Source organism: Phaenicophaeus curvirostris, chromosome 6, assembly GCF_032191515.1.
Source record: "Phaenicophaeus curvirostris isolate KB17595 chromosome 6, BPBGC_Pcur_1.0, whole genome shotgun sequence".
Taxonomy (NCBI): domain Eukaryota; kingdom Metazoa; phylum Chordata; class Aves; order Cuculiformes; family Cuculidae; genus Phaenicophaeus; species Phaenicophaeus curvirostris.
Genome location: NC_091397.1, coordinates 19,599,841 through 19,619,535, shown reverse-complemented (window position 1 = coordinate 19,619,535; position 19,695 = coordinate 19,599,841). Strand labels below are relative to the sequence as shown.

Here is a 19,695-nt window from a genome sequence, read left to right as displayed (position 1 = left end):
GTCAAAGCCTTGGAATTCTAGAACAGAAAGCCCTCCCGCCTTTGCATTAATTCTTTGGGCTTATTCCCAAGCACTTTTTAAATAACTGGTTTAGAATAAGATCTTACACACATCAGCAAAGTTCTGCCAATCCTTCTACCAATTAACTAATGTGGACAATCTTGTTTTTATAGTAATATTAAGATTTATTCCATTGAATCATCACTTACAAACCCCAGTATTTGTTCTCGGAGCACGGCCTAAGCCCCAAAACCCAAAGGCTAAATGTTTCAAGCCACTTTAAATAAGCATGGAGAAGCAGGGTAAAATCTAATGAAAAAGTTTAAGTTTCTTCTTATTTTTCCCTTTGTAACATATGCTACATGTTCATTTTAACCTCCAAATTTAATCTGTAAGCAATCAAAGCCATAGTTGAAACACAAGAACAAAGGATTTACCTAGTGAGTCATCAAAGTGCTTTATTTTATAAAGCCTTGCTCATGTTCAGAGTGTAATCTAAGCACTAACATATACAATAATGAGTCTTCCTTGCCCTGTCCAAATAAACAGTTTATCAACAAGAATGAGTGACAAAATTGCTACACAGACAAAAAAGAATGATTTACTGTAAATGTCTAAAATTGTCTAAAAATATACACTCATTGGCCGCAATTAAATATGTACTCCAGGTATGTGTACCTCACTTTTACTGCAGGGTCTCCCTGTGGCCTCACCCTTGAAGAAGCCACAGCGTGCTTCAGAAAATGAAACTTGGGTGAGAATGTAGACAACTGGGGTATATAAGGAGAACACAAAACAAAAAAAAATCAAGCCACAGTACCAACTTACTTAAATACATACAATACAAAAGTATACACATACATTACAGTGCTGCAGACATCACCAAGTCAAATGTAACAAAAAATCCTGTAGGAAAGGTTGGGGAAAGGAGAAAAAAATTAGTACACAGCAACAGGGATGGTATTGCCTTTGGCTGCTGAAGAGAGTGTAATGGGTTGCTATTGTATAGGCTCCCCTGAAGTAAACCACTACGTATGTTATGCACAGTTGCAGGCTTGACAGCACTGACATTAGTTATGGAGAAGGCATGCTGGCACTCCTGCTCTGAGTTAGAAACTATGATGGGGAGGGGTTGACTTCTCTTATGTTGCCTACAAAATCTAACAATTTCAATAAAGAAATTTTAAAGGCACAGCTTTAGCACAGTGTATAAGTAGATAAACTTTTAAGCATATGTAAATTTGTCTCTTTCAAGCATGGAGTCTTTCAGGGAAAAATACATAAAGAGAAGAAATACAATGTTGTTGTTTAAAATTTTTAAACAAGTTAAACATGATCAGCACAGTTTTAGGCAATGTACTATACAATCAAACAGGAGGAAACAGGACAGGTCATTCAGATGCTAAAAGATGACCTTGGGAAAAATCCCTCTGAAATATCCTTTCTTATTTTATTGTAAAAGAGTCCATCACGGAGGTGAGCGAGACATTCGCTTTAGTACACTACTGCACATTACACGTTGGAAGATGACACACATTACTTCATTTGTACTGCAAAATAACTTTACATGTAAACTCAAAAGTCATGTATTGTACATGGCTCTGAAATTCAGAAATATCCCTGCTTTCCTAATAATGTAAACAGCAAAATTCAGGGTTCATTTTTAGAGGGATAATCTACAATAAAATACTGCTGTTCAACAGTACAACATAAGCATTTAAACTTCAAATTCCCAGTAAATTACAAGGGAATAGAATTTCTATCAGTCTGCACATCTTTCAGTACAGGTGAAAGATGGAGCTAACCATTGCCCAAAACTATGCGCCTCTTCAGATAAGCTTTTTTTTTCACTTGTAACATTATTAGTTCCTATACTGCAATAATACAAAACAAATGAAAACTTCAGGTAACAAAGTGAAATAAGCAAAGTTTTCCCTTAACATAAGTTTACTGTAGCAAAAATGTACACATAGCATGAATTATGTTAGTTCTTTGTAAGAGACGCTGGCTCTCAGATGTCTGAGAGGCTGAACTTCCTGATGCAATGTGCTGAAAAGACGACAAAAATGGAAAAGGGAGGAAAAAAAGGGAAAAAACCCCAAGTGCTAGGAACCGAATTGGAAAAGCCTCCGGCACCAAGGGCTGTTGCAGCTGCTTTATTAAGGAGTGCCAGTGTGCAGGTAAGTGTAACATTCGCAGTTTTTATTATTACTGTCATTATCATGAAGAATACTGTCATGTATCTTTTTAGTTCAAAAAATAAACTGATCCACAGTTTACAATTTGATATCAATATTGTAGATTTAACATGCATTTACTCTTTCCCACCCCCACCCCACACCTTTTTGCTCATTTATTCCATTTCAGCTGGTAGCATCAGAGTATTACTGTCACAGTGAACTCTGAGTAAGCTGTTCTATTTATTTAATTTATTTTAAGGTTTTGTTTTGCACACACAAAAGAGTCAGAAATAGCTAGAACTATGCTGGGAATATCAGGCAGCTGTTAAAGCGAGTACTCCACCCCACTTCAGTCATCTTTGCCAGCAGATGTAAACAAAGGGGTTGCTTTCTGCAAGATGAGCGCTTCTGTGAGTTCCTTTTCTTCCCTACACTTGTAGCCATTGCTGCTGTCCCCAGGTCTTGTGTCTGTCCTATGTAACATGATAGGTTACGTCAAGATGTTGGCAATAAAGTCCAAGAAGCGCTTTGAATACTGTTCAGGATTAACAGTTGAAATTTCTGCACCAGCCTATACAGAGAATTGAGAAGGGAGAGGAAAGAAGAAAGAACCAATGCTTTATTTGATGCTTTGTCAACAAGAATATGACTTACTCAATGAATTTCATGTGCAGTCTCAGAATCAGACACTAGAAACATGAACTGTAATGGAGCAGAATCGTACTGATGCCTTTTTAGGCCTCACTGCAGTACGGTGATCCTCGGTACTCACCACCGTAACTGTAGGACACCCATCTTCCATTTCTGAAATGTATTCTCTTAACATGCCCTCTCTCTCTACTCACATTGTACTGCACTCTCATCCCTAATGTCTCCTGCACACTTCACCATGCTACGCACTAAGTCATCCATAGGTTCTGGTCTGTTGAGCAGCAGTGCCTTCCTACAGAGAAGACTGAATTATCATACTCAGACCTGGCATGCCAGCACTCGTGTGCTGTATATTGCCATCTGAATGCTAAATAAACTGGTCTGAAATATAGGGTAACAATTAGTAACATTTTTTCAACATATATGCATTTAAATGTAGACTCACTGATTAAGATGTACAACTGCTATCTCAATGAAATCATGATTTCATTCATATTTTTATTCAAGGTTTTTAGAGCCTGTGCCACATTTCACCTACATTTTTTCCGTTTTACAAAAGGGGGAAATTGCATGCATGCAATTAATGAACAGACTTCAGTGTCAAGTGGCTCAGAATGGAGACAGCAAAATAAAATGGTTGTATGAAACTAATGTTCTGTAGTAAGTTCTAATCACAAACAGCTTTAATAATCATATTTATTATTCACAACATATTTCTATCCCTTATTATAAGCCAGAAGTGTGAGTGTTTAAAGTTTGCTACATTCAAAGTTCATTGAAAATTGCCAGATAATGGCTGCATATGGTCTGCATCAACTTTCAGCTGCTCTGAGAGCAGGGAGATTAATGAGAGCATTGTTTTAGAGAAGACAAAAATTACCTTCTACAGGCCCATGCAGGGCTTACTGCTAAGCATTCCACATCACTCTCCACTATAAACTAAAAAGCCTTGAGCTCTTTGCCTAAACCCCGCCCCAATGCCCTGATCCTTTACATACTTGGACAGAGGAGGGATTTTAGCCTTATGGTTGATTATGCTCTTTTTAAAAAGCTCATGAGATTTGAACCTTAAATTGCCATAGGACTGATAATGGATTACATAAATTGTAATTCAAGAAGACTGGGCTGTTTCACCATGGCTCTCTGGTATCTGCTGCTGAGTGGCATTTTCCGTCAAAATAAAGAAATTCATGGCAGTCAAACAGAAGCCTTCACTGAATGGTATCGGAGTACTTAATACGTACATTTTACGTTTAATCTTGCATATCATACTTCTTCACGAAGTCTTGTAAAGTGAGCCATGTTACTTGCTGAAGAATTAACTTTAAAAAGGCTGTACCAAATAATGAAACCATCACTAGGACTCTGTATCTGAAATAAAATTCCCAATAGCTTTCTCAGGGGCGTATATTAATGCAAATGTTGGTGAATAGCTTTGTTCACAATAATATGGTGCATTTCACAAATTCAGGAAGAAGTCCTGAAAAGGCATCTCACTGCAGTTCTTTACAGTTAAGAAAGCTATGCATACAGCTGAAAAGGGAACTCCACTCTCAGTATGTAAAGTGTAGCATTGATCTGTACTTTTGTATTAGCTATTAAACTAGAAAAAAACCTGAAAAAAGTCTGACCTATTTCTCCTTTCCCTAGAATTCCTGAACTCTGCTACATCAGTGCACTGAACAGCAGAAATGCAGAAGTATAAATGGAATCAGAGGAAAAACCCAACCCAGATACTTACCCCATGCTTTACTGTTTTTGCAGCATGGGCAGCTTTCTTTTTTGCATCATAATGAGTAAGGATGTCAATAATGGCCATAAAGTATATTTCCTTCCGAGGTGCATCTGGAAATGACAAACACATGGCATTAAGAATGACTTTTGAGACATCCTAATCACAAGTCCTTCTTCTAACAAAGGAGACTTTATAAGGCTCAAACAGCAGCTAAGACAGGTTAATGCCAGTCAGAATCACAGATCTGTAAAGATCACAGGCACAAGCTGTCCTTAACTGAGAGTTTAACTGCACTTGTACATAATGCAATCCCCTTGAAATCAGCGTAAAATAACATACCAGCATACAGAAATGGAAATTACTGCTCACCTCAAGTAATGTGGAAAAACTATTAAGTTTTACATGAAAGGTAATGTATCTGTGCCAGCAAATAAGATCGTATTTTCTTTATGAATAAAACCCATGTATTTATCTATGTAAATGCTTATTTAAAGAAAAAAAAAAAGGTAACATTCCTGTCTTGAACAACCAAAGATAACTAGTTATACTTAGGTTTACACACTAACAACAAACCCAGTTTCAGGCTTCCTACACACTCCTTACGATGACTTTCTCAGCTGGAATAAAGAAATTGTGTACGCGTGCACAAATTTTCAAAAAGCAACCAAAACAGTGAAATATAACTTTGAATGCTGTTTTTCTCATTCTCCCTAGACTGTTTTTAACAGCTTTATCTTATCCAACAGGAAAAGAACAATTACAGATACTGGATTTCCTGAAAGGGATATCACCCCACCCCTGAACTGCTGTATCTGTATAGCTAAGCTAGTATACAACTTGATTGTGTAGTAGGGCAATTATTTGACTGCATTCTAACATGCCACAGTATTTAAGAAATATGTTTAAAACAATGCTGAGAATTACAGGTGTCTTCTGCTTTCTGCTGCACCGAAGAGCAACTTATTCCCTCTTCGGCGGAGTGAATTTATATTTTGTAGTTTCACGTTGCTGTTATATGACTGAGAAGGCTTTAGGATTCTGGTGTAAGAATCAAAACATCTTACAATAAAAATATTTATTGCTGCTTACTTTCATGCGATTTTATTCCATAAACATCAATAGCTGGATCAAATTCCCCTGGAGCCAAAGGCAGTGAGCTGTTCAGAGTGTTTCCAGGACTGTCTGGAGGGGTTCCAATGGGATGAGTCCCATCACTTTCACCTTCCTCTTCTCCATCATTCTCTTCACACTCTACTTCTTCCTGTTCAGCTCTTTCAACATCATGAATTCCAACCAGCAAGCTGTAGTCCATGAGTTTTAACTGAGCAAGGAACTAGAAAGTGATAATAAACAATTTATCAATAACACTGAAAAATGTAAGCTCCACTTACAAACAGGAGAAGTTATGCAAAGATGTCATCAGACAAGAAAAGCAGGCACTTCTAAGAGAGAGCAAAAGGGAGGATTAAGTAATAAAGCTGGCACAACTGAATTTATTAAGATGTAACAGCACACAAGTTGCTTGCAACTTATGTTATAAAAAAGCTGCAGCCTAAGCTCCCAAAATGGTCAGGGAAAAATAACTTTCCCCGTAGTGAAGGGTGTCTGTGCAAACTGATGACTGTCACTCCTGTGTCATGTTTCAAGTGGAGCTACCCTGTCACCACTCAATATCAAGACCTGCCTCTGTGCTATCAGGCATGTGGTGTGCTATTCTCCCCCTCGCTCCCTTTTAAGTCTTAAAGAATCATAAAAAAGTGTTTAAATATTCTTGCAGTGGAAAGTAGTTAAGTTTTACACCACAAAGACATGAAATAATGTTATATTCTCTTCTCAGTGACATGCTCACAATTAAAATCACATAAGCAAAACATGAATATGAATGAAGGGGTGGTTTTGAATGAAGACTGAGGATGGGAGTTTTTAGAAAATTGAAAGATGAATAAGATGAATACATTTTATGTATAGACAAGGAGTTACTTTAGTTGAGGGGAACAGAATAAAATAGAAAGCTATGAGAGGAGGATGGAAATAAAGAAGGCATAAAAGCAGGAAGATGGGATAAACAGTTCAGGGGGGTGAAGGACAGCCAGGGCAGGGCTGTGTTGCAGAATAAAAGTAATATTGTCATTTTAAACTTGTGGAGCCCTTGCTTATGGCATACATAGAGAAAGAGGCTGAAAATACAAATTGTTTCAGTTTTAGAAACTCTGAATGATTAGAAAAAGAAGTCAGAGCAGACCAGAGAAGAAAGGATTTAAGCCAGACTTTGGAAGAGTGACAGTGTGGAAAGAGGTGAGTATAAAACACTACAAAATGAAAAATTTGTCAAAATCCTGATTCTGAGAAAAAGAGAGGAATCAAAAATAACAAAGTGACTGTAAATTCAAGTTCTGGAAGAAATATTGTAAGATTGAAAAAAGGGTTTAAGAAGAAAGAAGAAATTGGTTTATAATAATTTCAATATAATAAAGCAAAAGACTCTTCACAAGACTAGGAGGGATCTAAGTTTGAATGGATGATGTACAACGACATAGAGGAAGAAGAGGTGAGATTGGCCACAGGCAATGAAGCGGAAGGACTCCAGGCATATCATTAGGCACTTGATAAATATTGAGAGACACAGGAGAAAAATCTACCAATAACCATACAAAAAAGCATGGAAGAGAACAGGCTGTTGGGGAAAAAGAGTGAACTACAAATCATAAGAGAACGGCTCTTGGGAAAAAAGTGTGCTGTTGCTGACAGCAAAAAGACTTGGAGAGATCAGCACAAAGAAATGATAATCTGACTTAAAATGGAAAAAAATATCCTTATGTGCTTTTTCTGAGCATATTTTCAGTGGAATGAGGAGACAGGAAAACAGGCAAGAGGATATCAAAACAACAACAGTAGGTATTTGTCTGTTTGAACACAGGAAGGGGACATAAGACTTGATTATGAGAAAAATACAGAAACAAAACTTACTTAATGACAAACAAGAACGGATATAAAGTCATATACTGCAGAATACTACTGCAGAATATAATTAACTATAGATACTGTGTAATAAGATACTCATATGCTAAGTGTTGTGCATTTCTTTTCATTGCAGTGAAATGTGTTTATAGATTGGGTACAAAGTGTATACTACCAGTTATCTAACAAGGGCAGAAGAACTAATAAAAGAAAAACAAGGTTGAAAACCAGTTTGCCATTGTTAAAATCAGATGCCAGATCACTTCACACTAGCGGTTTACATGGATATTTAACAGCGCTCTGTATAAATTTCAAAACCATAAAAAAAGCCTCTCAAGACATGATCTGGAATCTGCCATTATGTTCACAATTCAGAAATAATGTAGAAGATCGCATGCAATCTGCTTTCCAGGGGAACACAGTATTTTCCGCATTCCTTGCACATATTTAAGATACTGTCTGCAACCTACTCACTGTAAAAGCATTAGTCAGCAACAGCAGTACATGTTAAAAGAGCACAAAACTTAAACCCAAACAAACTTATCTCTCAAGTTGTGACACTGACAGAACAGTTTTCTAGCAAAGTATTTTAAATATAAAATAATCAGACATTGATATTTCACAAAATATTTACATTTTCATAATTATAATCACCATATCATCATTACTATGACGGGAAATTAGAAATTTCCTCTAAAGCCAGTTATTGGGCAAATAAATTCTAAAGTCACAGCATTTTGTTTTTCAGATCCGTATCTCATTAGTTGCACAAAACTAGACAAGTCAATTCTTAGAGTCATTTTGATATAAATAGTTGAAAGTCTTATTCACAGGCATTTTGCTATCAGGTCTCTTCCAACAAAGAAAGCAAATTTTAGCCTTTGAGTATAAGGGCTGAAAAAATATTGTCTTAAGTGATAATATTTTCAGTAATGGAAACTAAAGCCAAGCTGTGTGAACCAGTTAGTCCAGTATTTATTTTCTTAGTTCAACTAAATAAGTTATAATAAAATATTACATTAAATTCACATATTAACACTTTCTATTTAATATTGACTATAGCCAATTACAAATTTATATGAAAGACTGCATTAAGATGCTGTATCCATCTGCTTTATACAAATCACTGAAGCATGATTGAAGGATGATTGAAGGATGATTTAAAACTGCATTATTAATATGAAACAAATAGAATATGCATGGTTGTGAGTGCGGATTCTGTATTCTCTGTTATGGACTATAGTCTGTGTTTGGCTTCAGTTCTGGTGTACCTCCACCTGTAAACACAACTAAGAATACTCACCTTTCTCTTGGGGGCTTTTGGAATTACTAGGCTTGTAAAGCACTTTAGTACTAATTAATACTGTCATTTTAACATCACAACATCAAGGCAGGGACAATGAATGGCAACCAGCTATGGCAGCAAGCCATTTATTATATCAGCAAAAGCAGTGATGAGCTCCTGAAAGTTTAAATCGTGTTTCATTTAAAACAGTCTTACAAACAAATGTTTTCATCAGTGAATTACAGGTACAAGTTTTGGGCTATCCGTAATTTGCCACACATTTTAATCACACATAACTCAACAGGCATATTCTTACCTCAACATCCTTTTTCAGTTTCTCAAGGAACATCTTTTTGTTATTCTCGTCAATATGAATCTTTTGGCCATCGTTGATAAAATCATTGTCTTTGAATGTTGGCAGCTCTTTGGCCTAGAATAAACCAAAAGTCCTGTAAGAGTGGGAACACAAAGAGAAGTGCAGTGAAGCCGCTGGCCTGGAGCCTCTGGAGCTCTGCTACACCTGACAGGGCACTGCTGAGCCACCGCTCCACGGGAAGCAGAGGCACCTCCATTGCATGCAGCTCTCTATAACCGCACCCACAGAGCCTTTTCCTTAGTTTATCCCTCCTGTAAATGGCCCAGAAGGTATACATTTACTGGTGTGCAGCAAATGCAGCTAAGAAAAAAATCTGTGATTCAATACATGGTTTGCATCAAACCTTGATTTGCATCGAGCTTCTTCCAAGATGCCGTTTGTCAAAGTGACTGGCAGTAAGTAAAGTCGAAACACAATCTATACCTCATAACAAACTGCTTGCATCAGATCTTACAGAAGAAATCAGATTGGATTGCATTTTACATAACTACTGCGAGCATTTCTAAGTGACTAACACCAAATAATTGTTTGAAAGCATCAAGTGAACATGAATTATGAAATGCTGTTTAGAAATGGCCAGAGAAGACCACTGCCTTTTAAATATGCAATTAAATATTGTTGATGTTGGAGCATTAGTTGATTATCTTCATCTTTAACTCTCCCATGAAGTGATTTACAACAGTATTAAGGAAAGCCAGACAGAGCAACCACTGGATTCAGTACTAAGCCACCTCAAACGGGCTCTGTTTTCAAAGGGCAGTGACTGGAGGTTTACTTAAAAAAACTCTACAAGCCAACAAACAAAAGAGCAGTTCCTTCAGGGTATTTGGTCAGCAAAACTAGAAATAATAGTAGCTTCTACAATCACAGCCTTTAAAAAATTGGCTCATTAAAAGCAATGAACGGCCTTTCTCCCTGCCCTCCTCTCTTTAATCAATACGAGGGAAGAGCAGGTTTGCTTTACAAAGAAAATGTTGCACAACAACTGAGTGCTGCCACCCACAATGACCATGAACTAATGGGTACTCTGAAGAAAATAATTTCCCCTTTATCTGAAAGTCCTCCTGCTAGGAATAAAAGGCAGCTAACATCAGCCTACTGGGATGTCCTCCATAAATTGAACTAGTCAGACGTTGCTTATAAACTTACTGGAGATGGAACTATTCATAAAGTTTATTCTCTTCCTATGACACGGTAAGGAGAAGAATTTCAGAGGTTCTTTTCTCTGCTCCAAAGTGTATATATTGGACAACACAGCATTAAAATGTGAGCATCATAGCAGACCCTGAAATGCCCTTACAGATCTTCACAATGGCCAGAAGTTCTTTTCACTGCTGGGCTGTGCATAGAAAAGGCTGAAACAGTCAGTGCCCCAACTATCCAATTTTAGTTTTTGGACCTGGAATTTGCAAAATCCTCAAGATCCCACAATGCTGCTTTTGTTCATAAAACTGACCCTTCTCTTCTACTAACTGCTCCAAACCACTCAAGCAATTAATAACCTTTTAATAGTTATGAATCCATTACAACCTAACATCTTTGAACTCTGGAAAAAAATAAGGTCCTTGTCTGGTTGCTCTGAATTATTACTGTGTTGCATTTACAACATTATAGTTGGACTCAATGATCTTAAAGGTCGCTTCCTACCTAAACAATTCTGTGATTAAAATACACTAACACCGACTTTCTATTTTAAATTAAAAATAAAAGGAAAAAAAACCCCACACAGCTGAGATGGAGCTATAACAATTCATACATCCAACCCAGTCTCCTTCCATGGAGAAGTCATCCTGCAGTGCTCTGCTGCTTTACTTAAAGATGACGTTAGACACTTTTTGAAGCTCACAATGAATTGTTTACTACAATAGACAGCACAGTGTGCATCCATTTTCTTTCTGGCTTACTCAGTGAGTGGTTTAGGATGAGAATGAGTAGGGGAAACATCAGATAAGCATTTCAGACTAACAGCTGTAGAGATCATTGTACACAATCGAGCAAACTGTCCCATGGAGGAGGGCTAATTCTGCAGAGGCGGGACTGTGGATCCAGGGATGTTGCCAACACCAGAGGATGGAATCCAGTGTGTGGGATGCTTAAGAATGGAGAGGAGATTTGGATGAATTAATTTAAGATGAAACAACAATGAAAAGAATGCAGGAGCTCAGGCTCCCTTCATTTCTACCACGCTTAGCATATCTAATTTATTTATTAAACTAGGCAGAGGTTAAAGTGAAACAAGCCCATTAACTCTGAAAAAACCTCCTCTGTTAATGCTGTCTAAAGCTGAAGGGTGGTTGAAGAGGAAGGATGTGCTTGTGGTTCAGGTTCATCTCTAGGGTCTGCCACAGACTTCCTACATGGCAGGGCATCAGCCAGTCACTCAGCAGGCAGTGGGAGGGGGAAACGCACTTCTCTGCTGAAGACAGTCCTATCTTCAGTAAAAATAAATTTACATTACAAGCAACGTCTTTCTGGAAGATGCTAGAGCTGGTAAGCCAGTCATGCAGGTGTCATATCCACCTTACCCTCATGTCTAGTAAATTTTTAATAAAAATGAGCTAGCAAAGCTGACAAAGCTGCGTCTCCAGCTTGCCATCACAAGACCCAAGGGTTACTCCCAAGGACATTCAGGGCAGTGAACCAGCTCTCCCAAAAAGCCAGACTCTGCACTGCCTCATGTGCAGGCTCTCCCCATCCTCAATAAAGCTTCTGAGGACTTTTATCAGAGGTCATGTTTCTTCACCCCAATGCCTGTAGCTGTGAAGGCTTGGCAAGCAAAGAACTGCATAAATTAAAAGCCAGTAGTGAGGCATGTGAAGAAAACGGAAGAAAGAAAAGCAGTAGGTCCCATATAAGAAACTGAAGCTAAAATGCAGCGTGCCAGCAGTTGTCCTCACCATATTATTTGTATGATGCCTCCCAGCCTATTCTCTTCCTAGGTGTTATCAGACAAAGTTTTTGTTGGTATGCTAGGCAATATTATTCTCCTTATTTATTTAAAGCTGAATAGGATACCGTTGCAGTCCCAAATGTTACTAGTAACAGCTAGCACTAGTAGTGATTCTGGCAGTACTTTAACTGAAATAAATTTCATAACATTTATTTGTGAATTTAGGAATTAAAACCTATGAAACATGTCACTAGGAGGGGGTCTCATAGTTATTTAAAATTCATAATAAAGGTGTTTATGTTGAAAAATCCTAATATGCAAATTTTTTATTATGCCCTGAAATAAATACATACAAAGAAAATCATATTGTGGTAGTTTAAAACAGTATCTGAATCAAAAAACTGAGACTTTGCTTTAATGAAATAATTGATACAGTTAATTTTTAATGAAGACTCAAATATTTCCAATGAAGCAAAATCCTTGTTGGAAAAAGATTCTCCCAGAATGTAATTCATTATAATGAACATATTACTATCATTAAAGAACTAAATATTTTAAGAGCTGCACAGGAGATGAACATCTAACTACTTCCACTAAATTAATAATAGATTTTCTTTCTGAACCATCTCCATCGTTTTTTACTCCCCGACTTGAAGATGAAAGAAAGACATAATACATTTTACAAATATGCAGTATTTATTTATTTAAAAAGCATGTTATTTTCACCCCAAAATATGACTTACAGGGGAACGCTGGAATGGTTTTAGCCAGTGTAACAGGAATTTCGCAAGACAAAAACAATTGTGTAGGATGTTGCAGATAGGCTGGGAATTTGAGCATGAACCGAAATAGTAACTGTGTATCTTTTCAATGCTCAGGAAAATGCATCCAGAATTATCCCTAATGTTTTCCTGCTGCAAAACGAACAAGCAGCACATGAAATACAAGACAAAGTTCCCTTCCTTTTTTTTTTTTTAGCTCTTTTAACATATGGTAATCAGACTTTTAAACAAAAAAAACCCCAAACAAACAAAAGCAAACTGTGTTTCAAAAGACAATAATAGGGATGGTGTCTGTGAAGGAATCTGAATTCAGTGTTTATTCCTATCTTTGCAATGCATTGCAGTGTCATGTTCTGAAATTCATAATCTCTGTATATGGAACCTTGAGATTAATTTCACAGAGAAATCTAAGACATACTTCACGTCTGTTGTGTGAGACTGGCATATGAAGCAGATTGAAATCACTAAAATAAATAAGTAAAAAAAAAAGTTGTTCTGAAATTAGCAATTTTAAAATAGCAGGAAAATATAACTCAGATTTTGGGTGATCTACCTTGAATGAAGTTTCACCTACTGAGATCAAAAGAAAAAATGTAATTCAAGACTGAATAATCTTGTTGCCACACTCCTGTACTAAAATTCTTATTCCTTTAGTTATAATTGTCCTCTCACAGATCACTTAATTAATATATGGTGTAATATATAATGGAAAAAGTAAAGGTAAGAAGTGACTTGTTACACCTAGCAGTATCTTCCAATCTGAGAGCTATGTATTTTGCATACAATTTAACTAAGATGTTACATAGCTGTCAACTATGGTTTTTTCTTTTCCAAAAAGGAATTTGAACAGAAAATTCTTTGTTCAAATGTATCTACTGTAATTTTTTTGTATTTACACTTATTTATGATACACCGCATAACACAGAAGTGGCAACGCAACCAGTTTTAGATTAATTAAAACCATAATAATCTATGAAATTGCTCAAGGAAGATGTAATATGGTGGGCTTCAGTTCAGTTAGGTTTTATTTTTCTTCTTCAAATTGCCTTCCGAGCTGCTCATTCACAAGCAACGTGCTTTAGTTCTTTTATAAGTACAAGTAGACTCAGCTGTAACTGCTAATTTGACTTTGTAGTGCAAGTATAGTGTAATTGTGAGCAGACAGACCACCAGGGGAGTTCTGCATTGTCCTGGTTTCACTTAAGAGGGCAAAACTGTCCATGGAATGAATAGAAAATGACGACTATTAAAATAAAAAATTAAAGAGAACTAAAGCCTAAAAACAAATAAAGGAGCAGCTGTCAGAATTTGACAACTGTTGAAACACACTCTTCTTTTAAAATTCAAGACATCTGTAAGTGCAAGTTACAATACTTGTTGCCAATAAAGCGATGCTGTTACTATTAAAAATATCACTTACAATGCAAATGACAGGAATGGTGTGTTAAGGTGAAATTTATGGGATTGGAGCTTGTCTCTGCAGTGATTATCACAAAATATTGAAATGACAGTTTCAGAGCTTCTCATCAATATGCTAGGATGTGAAACAGTTGAAGACAGTCAAAAAGGAGATAAACTGAAAACATGACAGAAAAATAACATTCTCAAAGTCACTCCAGTCAGCTTTTCTTCCTAAAAAATGAAAAATACCTGAATTCTAATTCTACAGTACAACATACCTATTCTACAGTACAAAACTGAAGTGGAAGAATACTCCCTTCCTGATTTCTTATTTTATAGTTTATAAGATCTTGCTGCATAATTGGCTTTTTTATTAAATGAATAAATAACAAAAAGTAGCTAGATAGAAAAAAGATTCAAGAACATCATAATTTTAGCCACATTTATTATTTCAAAGAAATTTATCTAAAATTTGCAGTCTGCATTAGAATGTGAAAGACTTGCTCTGCTGTTTTGTGACTTCTGCTACAAAGTATCACGCTAAAGTATTATGCTTGATATTCTGAAAACCATTTGATTACTTGAGTATTGTCATGAATTACTTAAAAGCCCATTTAAAAACTACAGCATTGCAGACATTGTAGCTGTACGTTTTAGCACCAAGAACTTCCTGTCTTTTATTACTTTCCTGGTTTTCAGATTTGAATAGCAGTGGATACCTTCATAATAAGTTATTAAATAATACTGCCATTAATTGAGATTCTATTATTATTAATATCACCCTGAAATGACATTAATAAATTGATGATTTAACTTGCCTCTGGCTAAAAACCTGCTAATAAGTTACTATGCCAGCTAAATATTTGAGACTGCATGGTTTTGTTTAATCATTATGAGCAATTTCTTCTAACATAGGAGATATCAAAATCTCCTCAGAGCATTTATTAGAATACATTTTTTTCCCTTTTCAAACTAAAATTTTCTAGGCATTTTAACATCTTTAAGATTAGCTTGAGATTCCCATAGAAGAAAACAAACAAAAAGTTTGAAATACTGACATCTATTTAAAAGAAAATGGAAGTGAAAAATATGCTACAGGGCTCTCACTTGCCAGTTACAAATGATGGACCATTTATAACACATACTTACATCAACATAATCCTCAAGGTCCTGAAATTAGTGCTACTTGTGCACACATACATCTAATGATAACAGGCCTTTAGCACTGCTCAGAGTTTCAAAATCAAACTCTTCCTGTCCATCTGTGTAAATACACAATGGCCTTTTAATTTAAGATTAAAAATTGTGTGTTAGAAACACCTGAGTAGCTTAGATGAGTAAACCACTGCAGTTCTACTGCTCATCTGAGGAGATTGATGTGACAATGAATGTTCTGAACATCTACAATACAGATACGCAGTAGTGTATTCTTAGAACTCTTTCAAAGCAAACAGCAGACTCCAAAATTTAGCCAAAAAATATGTAATAAGCAAAATATAATTTTTCTCTTGCTTGTATCCTTAGAAGTCTTTTTAAAGTGCTTGTAAAATGTTGTTCCCTCCATGAACTTAGATGTCCATCCAATTAATTCCCTTTCTAAGAAATGTTTGTTCTGACTGTTAGCTCGTGGCCTCCCTGCTGCACTGCACTGGCATTTGAGGGGAACGATGAGTAACAAAAGGCTGTTCCAACAGCTTCAGATCGTGTGCTTGCAACATCAGTAAGCTTAGCATAGTTCTGTCTCCAAGAAATCAAATTCCTTTGAAAAGAAAACAATGTGCGACATTTAAAATAGCCGAAGAGGTATTTGGGGGACCATTTTTAATTTCTTCAATAGAAGTACTCAAAACAAAAGGAGAGGTTCTAGGTATGTTGAAGTTGATAGGAATTTTTGTTATTTTTTTCACTGAAGTTATTATTTCACATTTAATTTAGAGAATAATTGTTGTCTACAGTTAAACAAAACTACAGAACTTTGCAATAATGAAGGTCAATAGTAATTTTGCCATGAACTTACACAGGAAATAAATTAAAGAACTGTTTCTTTGAGGTTCTCACTCAACACATTGACTACAGTACGTGCATACTATTATTAAACTATTTATTATTATGAGACATATTCCTAAAACTACTCAAAACCACTGCAGTAAATATCTGTACAGCTGAATATACATAGTATTGTTAAATTTTACATAAATATTCCAAGCACTGATGTTGCAACATAAAGTAGTCCCATCCAAATAATTTCCTCTGTACCTGTTTGATTATTTTAGCACTACCAGCAGAGGTTTTCAATTACACCAGGTATCATTTGTAAGACACTGAACAGTTAATCCCTCTGCTTTAAAAAAAACAAGAGTTGTGCTACTAAACAAGAACAAAAATAAATCACAAGAAAAGAACACAGACCATTCAAGACCAGCTCTTGAGGGTCTGGTACAGCAAAAGAGAGCTAGTGCTGACTACCGTAACTGCAGTTGGCATTTGGGACATGGCAGTTGCATAATGCTGGAAGACAAATTCTAAGTGTGCAGTCATACATTAGCACAAAGCAAAAAAACTTTGCAGAGTTTTTTATGAAGTGAGAACTATAGGAGTGGCAGTTACTGCACGTCCCTTACTCCTTAGTGCAGTTGTGTGATCTGTAGAAGACTCAGAGCAGGTATAGTACAACTAATGCTTGGGAAAAAACCAAATGATCTGAATGGAATTTCAGGAGAACACAAAATGAAGTATTTTAAGTGAATTGCTGAATGATCCTATGCTACTTCAGAAGGAAATGTACTTGGAAAAATTAAGAAAACAAGGGTCATGGGTTCTCACACTTCACCCAGATTTGGAAATCTAGGAAGTTTCAGATGATGGTGACTATGTTCCACCTTCAATTAACAGTAGAATCTCTAGACAAACATCTCCTGACATGCCATCAGGCTATTTAACTAAAACCTCAGAGGAATGATTTTGACATTAAATTTCCCAAGTGAACTGAAGCTGGGGATGGAGAAAAATGAAGTGATCCATTTCCTTTCAGAGCAAACTTTCAACTGAGAATTTGATGGAGGCTGCCCCTCATAGGTACATCATAGCTACATCTAAGACTACCAGTTTGCTTGTTTGTATTAATTTTACACACCCAAAGGTTCTTACAACCCAAGGTTTGGCTCATCTTTGCATGTCACATCATTCCATTAACAGACATGGAATATCCATAAATCTCAATATTAAAGAGCAAGAGAAAGAAGATGAACAAGTAGGAAAGAAGAGAAGAAAGTCCTGATGTTTTCCTACCACAGGGTAGGCCCTGAAGAAACTAGGAAGAGAAGAGGAAAAAAAGTAATAGGAGGAGGTAGAGAATTGGCTCACTTACCTCTGAAATCTCAACACCAGTGCAAACCCATATTCAAAGGTCTGCAGAAAACAGAGGAAAGACAAAGGAGGGAGTAAGGTAGAACTTGGGAGGGGAGAATGTGATAGAAAACAAAGAAAAGGGGCAGAACAGCGCTGGTTATGTTTGTCCTGAGACTAGCTAGGTTAGAAAACTGAAAAAGAAACAGAAATGCACCATACCTTTTCTTTGTCACTGGCTTCTCGAGCCACAGTAGAGCCCTGAAACAGAAAAAATGGATCTAAAAATGTGCATATGTCAGAAACTAATTTGAAAATGTTACGATTACAGATAAAAAAGTGGATGAACTGCATCCTTCTGAATTTGAGAGCTGTTTTAAAGAAAAGTGATATAGTATGTAGAATGTCCAGGGCCGCTGAACTGCTGCAATCACTTGAAGATGTAGCATGAGAGAAGAAAGATGGAATAAATCCTCAAATGCTCTACATCTATTGTCCTTCTGACTGTTGGAGCTTTTCCGCATATCTCATCCTCATTTTAAGACTATCATCCTAGAAGTTCAGTTTGCTTTGCAGACTTCTCATCTTTTTGTGCCGGTATAGCTGTACAGTTATGGAATAGGCTATTCTACGTAACTATTTAGACATATGTAATACACATTTGAAAAGGATGTCACGCAACATAAACATGTAAAAATAGTTACAAGATCACAAATTACAAACAAGAACAAAGCACCTCACAGCAACATGAAGTCAAAAGAAGAGATGAGATCAACTGTGGATTCACAAGATTTACAGTGCATGTCAAAGACATTTTGTATATTTAATGTTTTTTCTAAATTAATTTTTTATTTTAAAATTAGTGGGCAACATGGTGCTTTCTGAGTAAGCTGGAGGTGAAAAAAAAAATATGGCTGTATAAATTTCCTTTCAAATTTCTTGGGAGCAGGATCACACCTTCAAGTACTGAGTGTTTATTTATCATATAATAGCACTGCAAGAAATAACAACTGTAAACATGATAATCGGACGTTGAAAGATGCGTAAATTAACTCTATCATTTGTTGGAAGGTGTGCACTATGTGAAGAAGTGCTGGAGTGGAGTCATACTAGTTTAAAGAATGTGAGGATTCCCAACCACATTTTTTCATACCATGTTTTATTCTGTCTGCAGAGAGAAACTTAGAAAGTATGGAGGGAAAAAATAAATGGGATAGATTCTTAGTTGTTACGTACGGCCCAGGAAGCAGAGATTTAATTGCATTTTATCATTAACTGACAAACAAAGGCAAGTAGAAGTCTGATATTTGAGTTTACTGATGATACGCCTTTTTATGTTGTACTCTGTGCTCCAACAGACTATCAGGCCTGAAAAAGAGATCAGCTGAAAACAAAACAGGAAGGAAAAAACTGGATTTACAATAGTAAAAATTAGGGATATCGCTAAATTTGACATAGAAGTAATTTTATTAAAATACCTCAGTGGCCAGGAAATATCTTTGAAATCCTACAGTGATCTGTGGTCTCTTTTTCTGAGTATCTACATTGGTAAACACTTGCGCTACAAATGAGCTCTAAGCTGGTGCCAAAAATACTCATATACAAAAAGGACTCTGAACCTACAACCGCAGATGCTGTAGCAATGAAAATCAAGAAAAAGTGACTTATAATATATGCCATGTCACTATAAGTCTGCTTAGTTTGTTTTGAAGAATGATAGATCTAAACTGCAAGAGAAATTTATTTTTAAAGCAATTCCGTCCAGCTGAACAAACCGAATAGAGTACAGAAGCATTCACAGAGATGCAAGAGTTGTTGACAACAACACTAAATATAACATATATGTTTCTTTCTATTGTGTTTTCAGTATCTGGGCATTATGATGCTCTAAAACACATACACTTCTCTCAAACAAAAAACCCCCAAACTCTCTCAGGTAAGCCCTGCTGCCAATAATACTAAATACCATAAAGTCAATTGTTGACAGTCCGGAAATCAGTTCTTATAAATCATGTTCAGTCCAATTGCTAGGCAGGTACATGACAGTGGTAAAGGCTGGTGCAGTACGTAGCATTAAAATCTCTTACTACAG

At 36.3% G+C, this 19,695-nt stretch overlaps 1 protein-coding gene across 2 annotated transcripts in view; it reads right to left on the bottom strand.

Annotated features, from left to right (window-relative positions):
• Window positions 1-441: 441 nt before the first annotated feature.
• PIP4K2A (phosphatidylinositol-5-phosphate 4-kinase type 2 alpha) overlaps window positions 442-19,695 on the bottom strand; it is a 114,199-nt gene continuing 94,945 nt past the window's right edge. The window contains exons 6-10 of one of the 2 annotated variants that reach the window (XM_069859498.1): window positions 17,826-17,864; window positions 9,126-9,239; window positions 5,656-5,899; window positions 4,573-4,676; window positions 442-2,751 (exon numbers count right to left, since the gene is read on the bottom strand). In XM_069859498.1, coding sequence (XP_069715599.1) covers window positions 2,671-2,751; window positions 4,573-4,676; window positions 5,656-5,899; window positions 9,126-9,239; window positions 17,826-17,864 — 582 coding nt within the window. In that variant the 3' untranslated portion in view covers window positions 442-2,670. The remainder of the gene's footprint in view (window positions 2,752-4,572; window positions 4,677-5,655; window positions 5,900-9,125; window positions 9,240-17,825; window positions 17,865-19,695) is intronic. The other variant, XM_069859499.1, reaches the window with a different exon arrangement.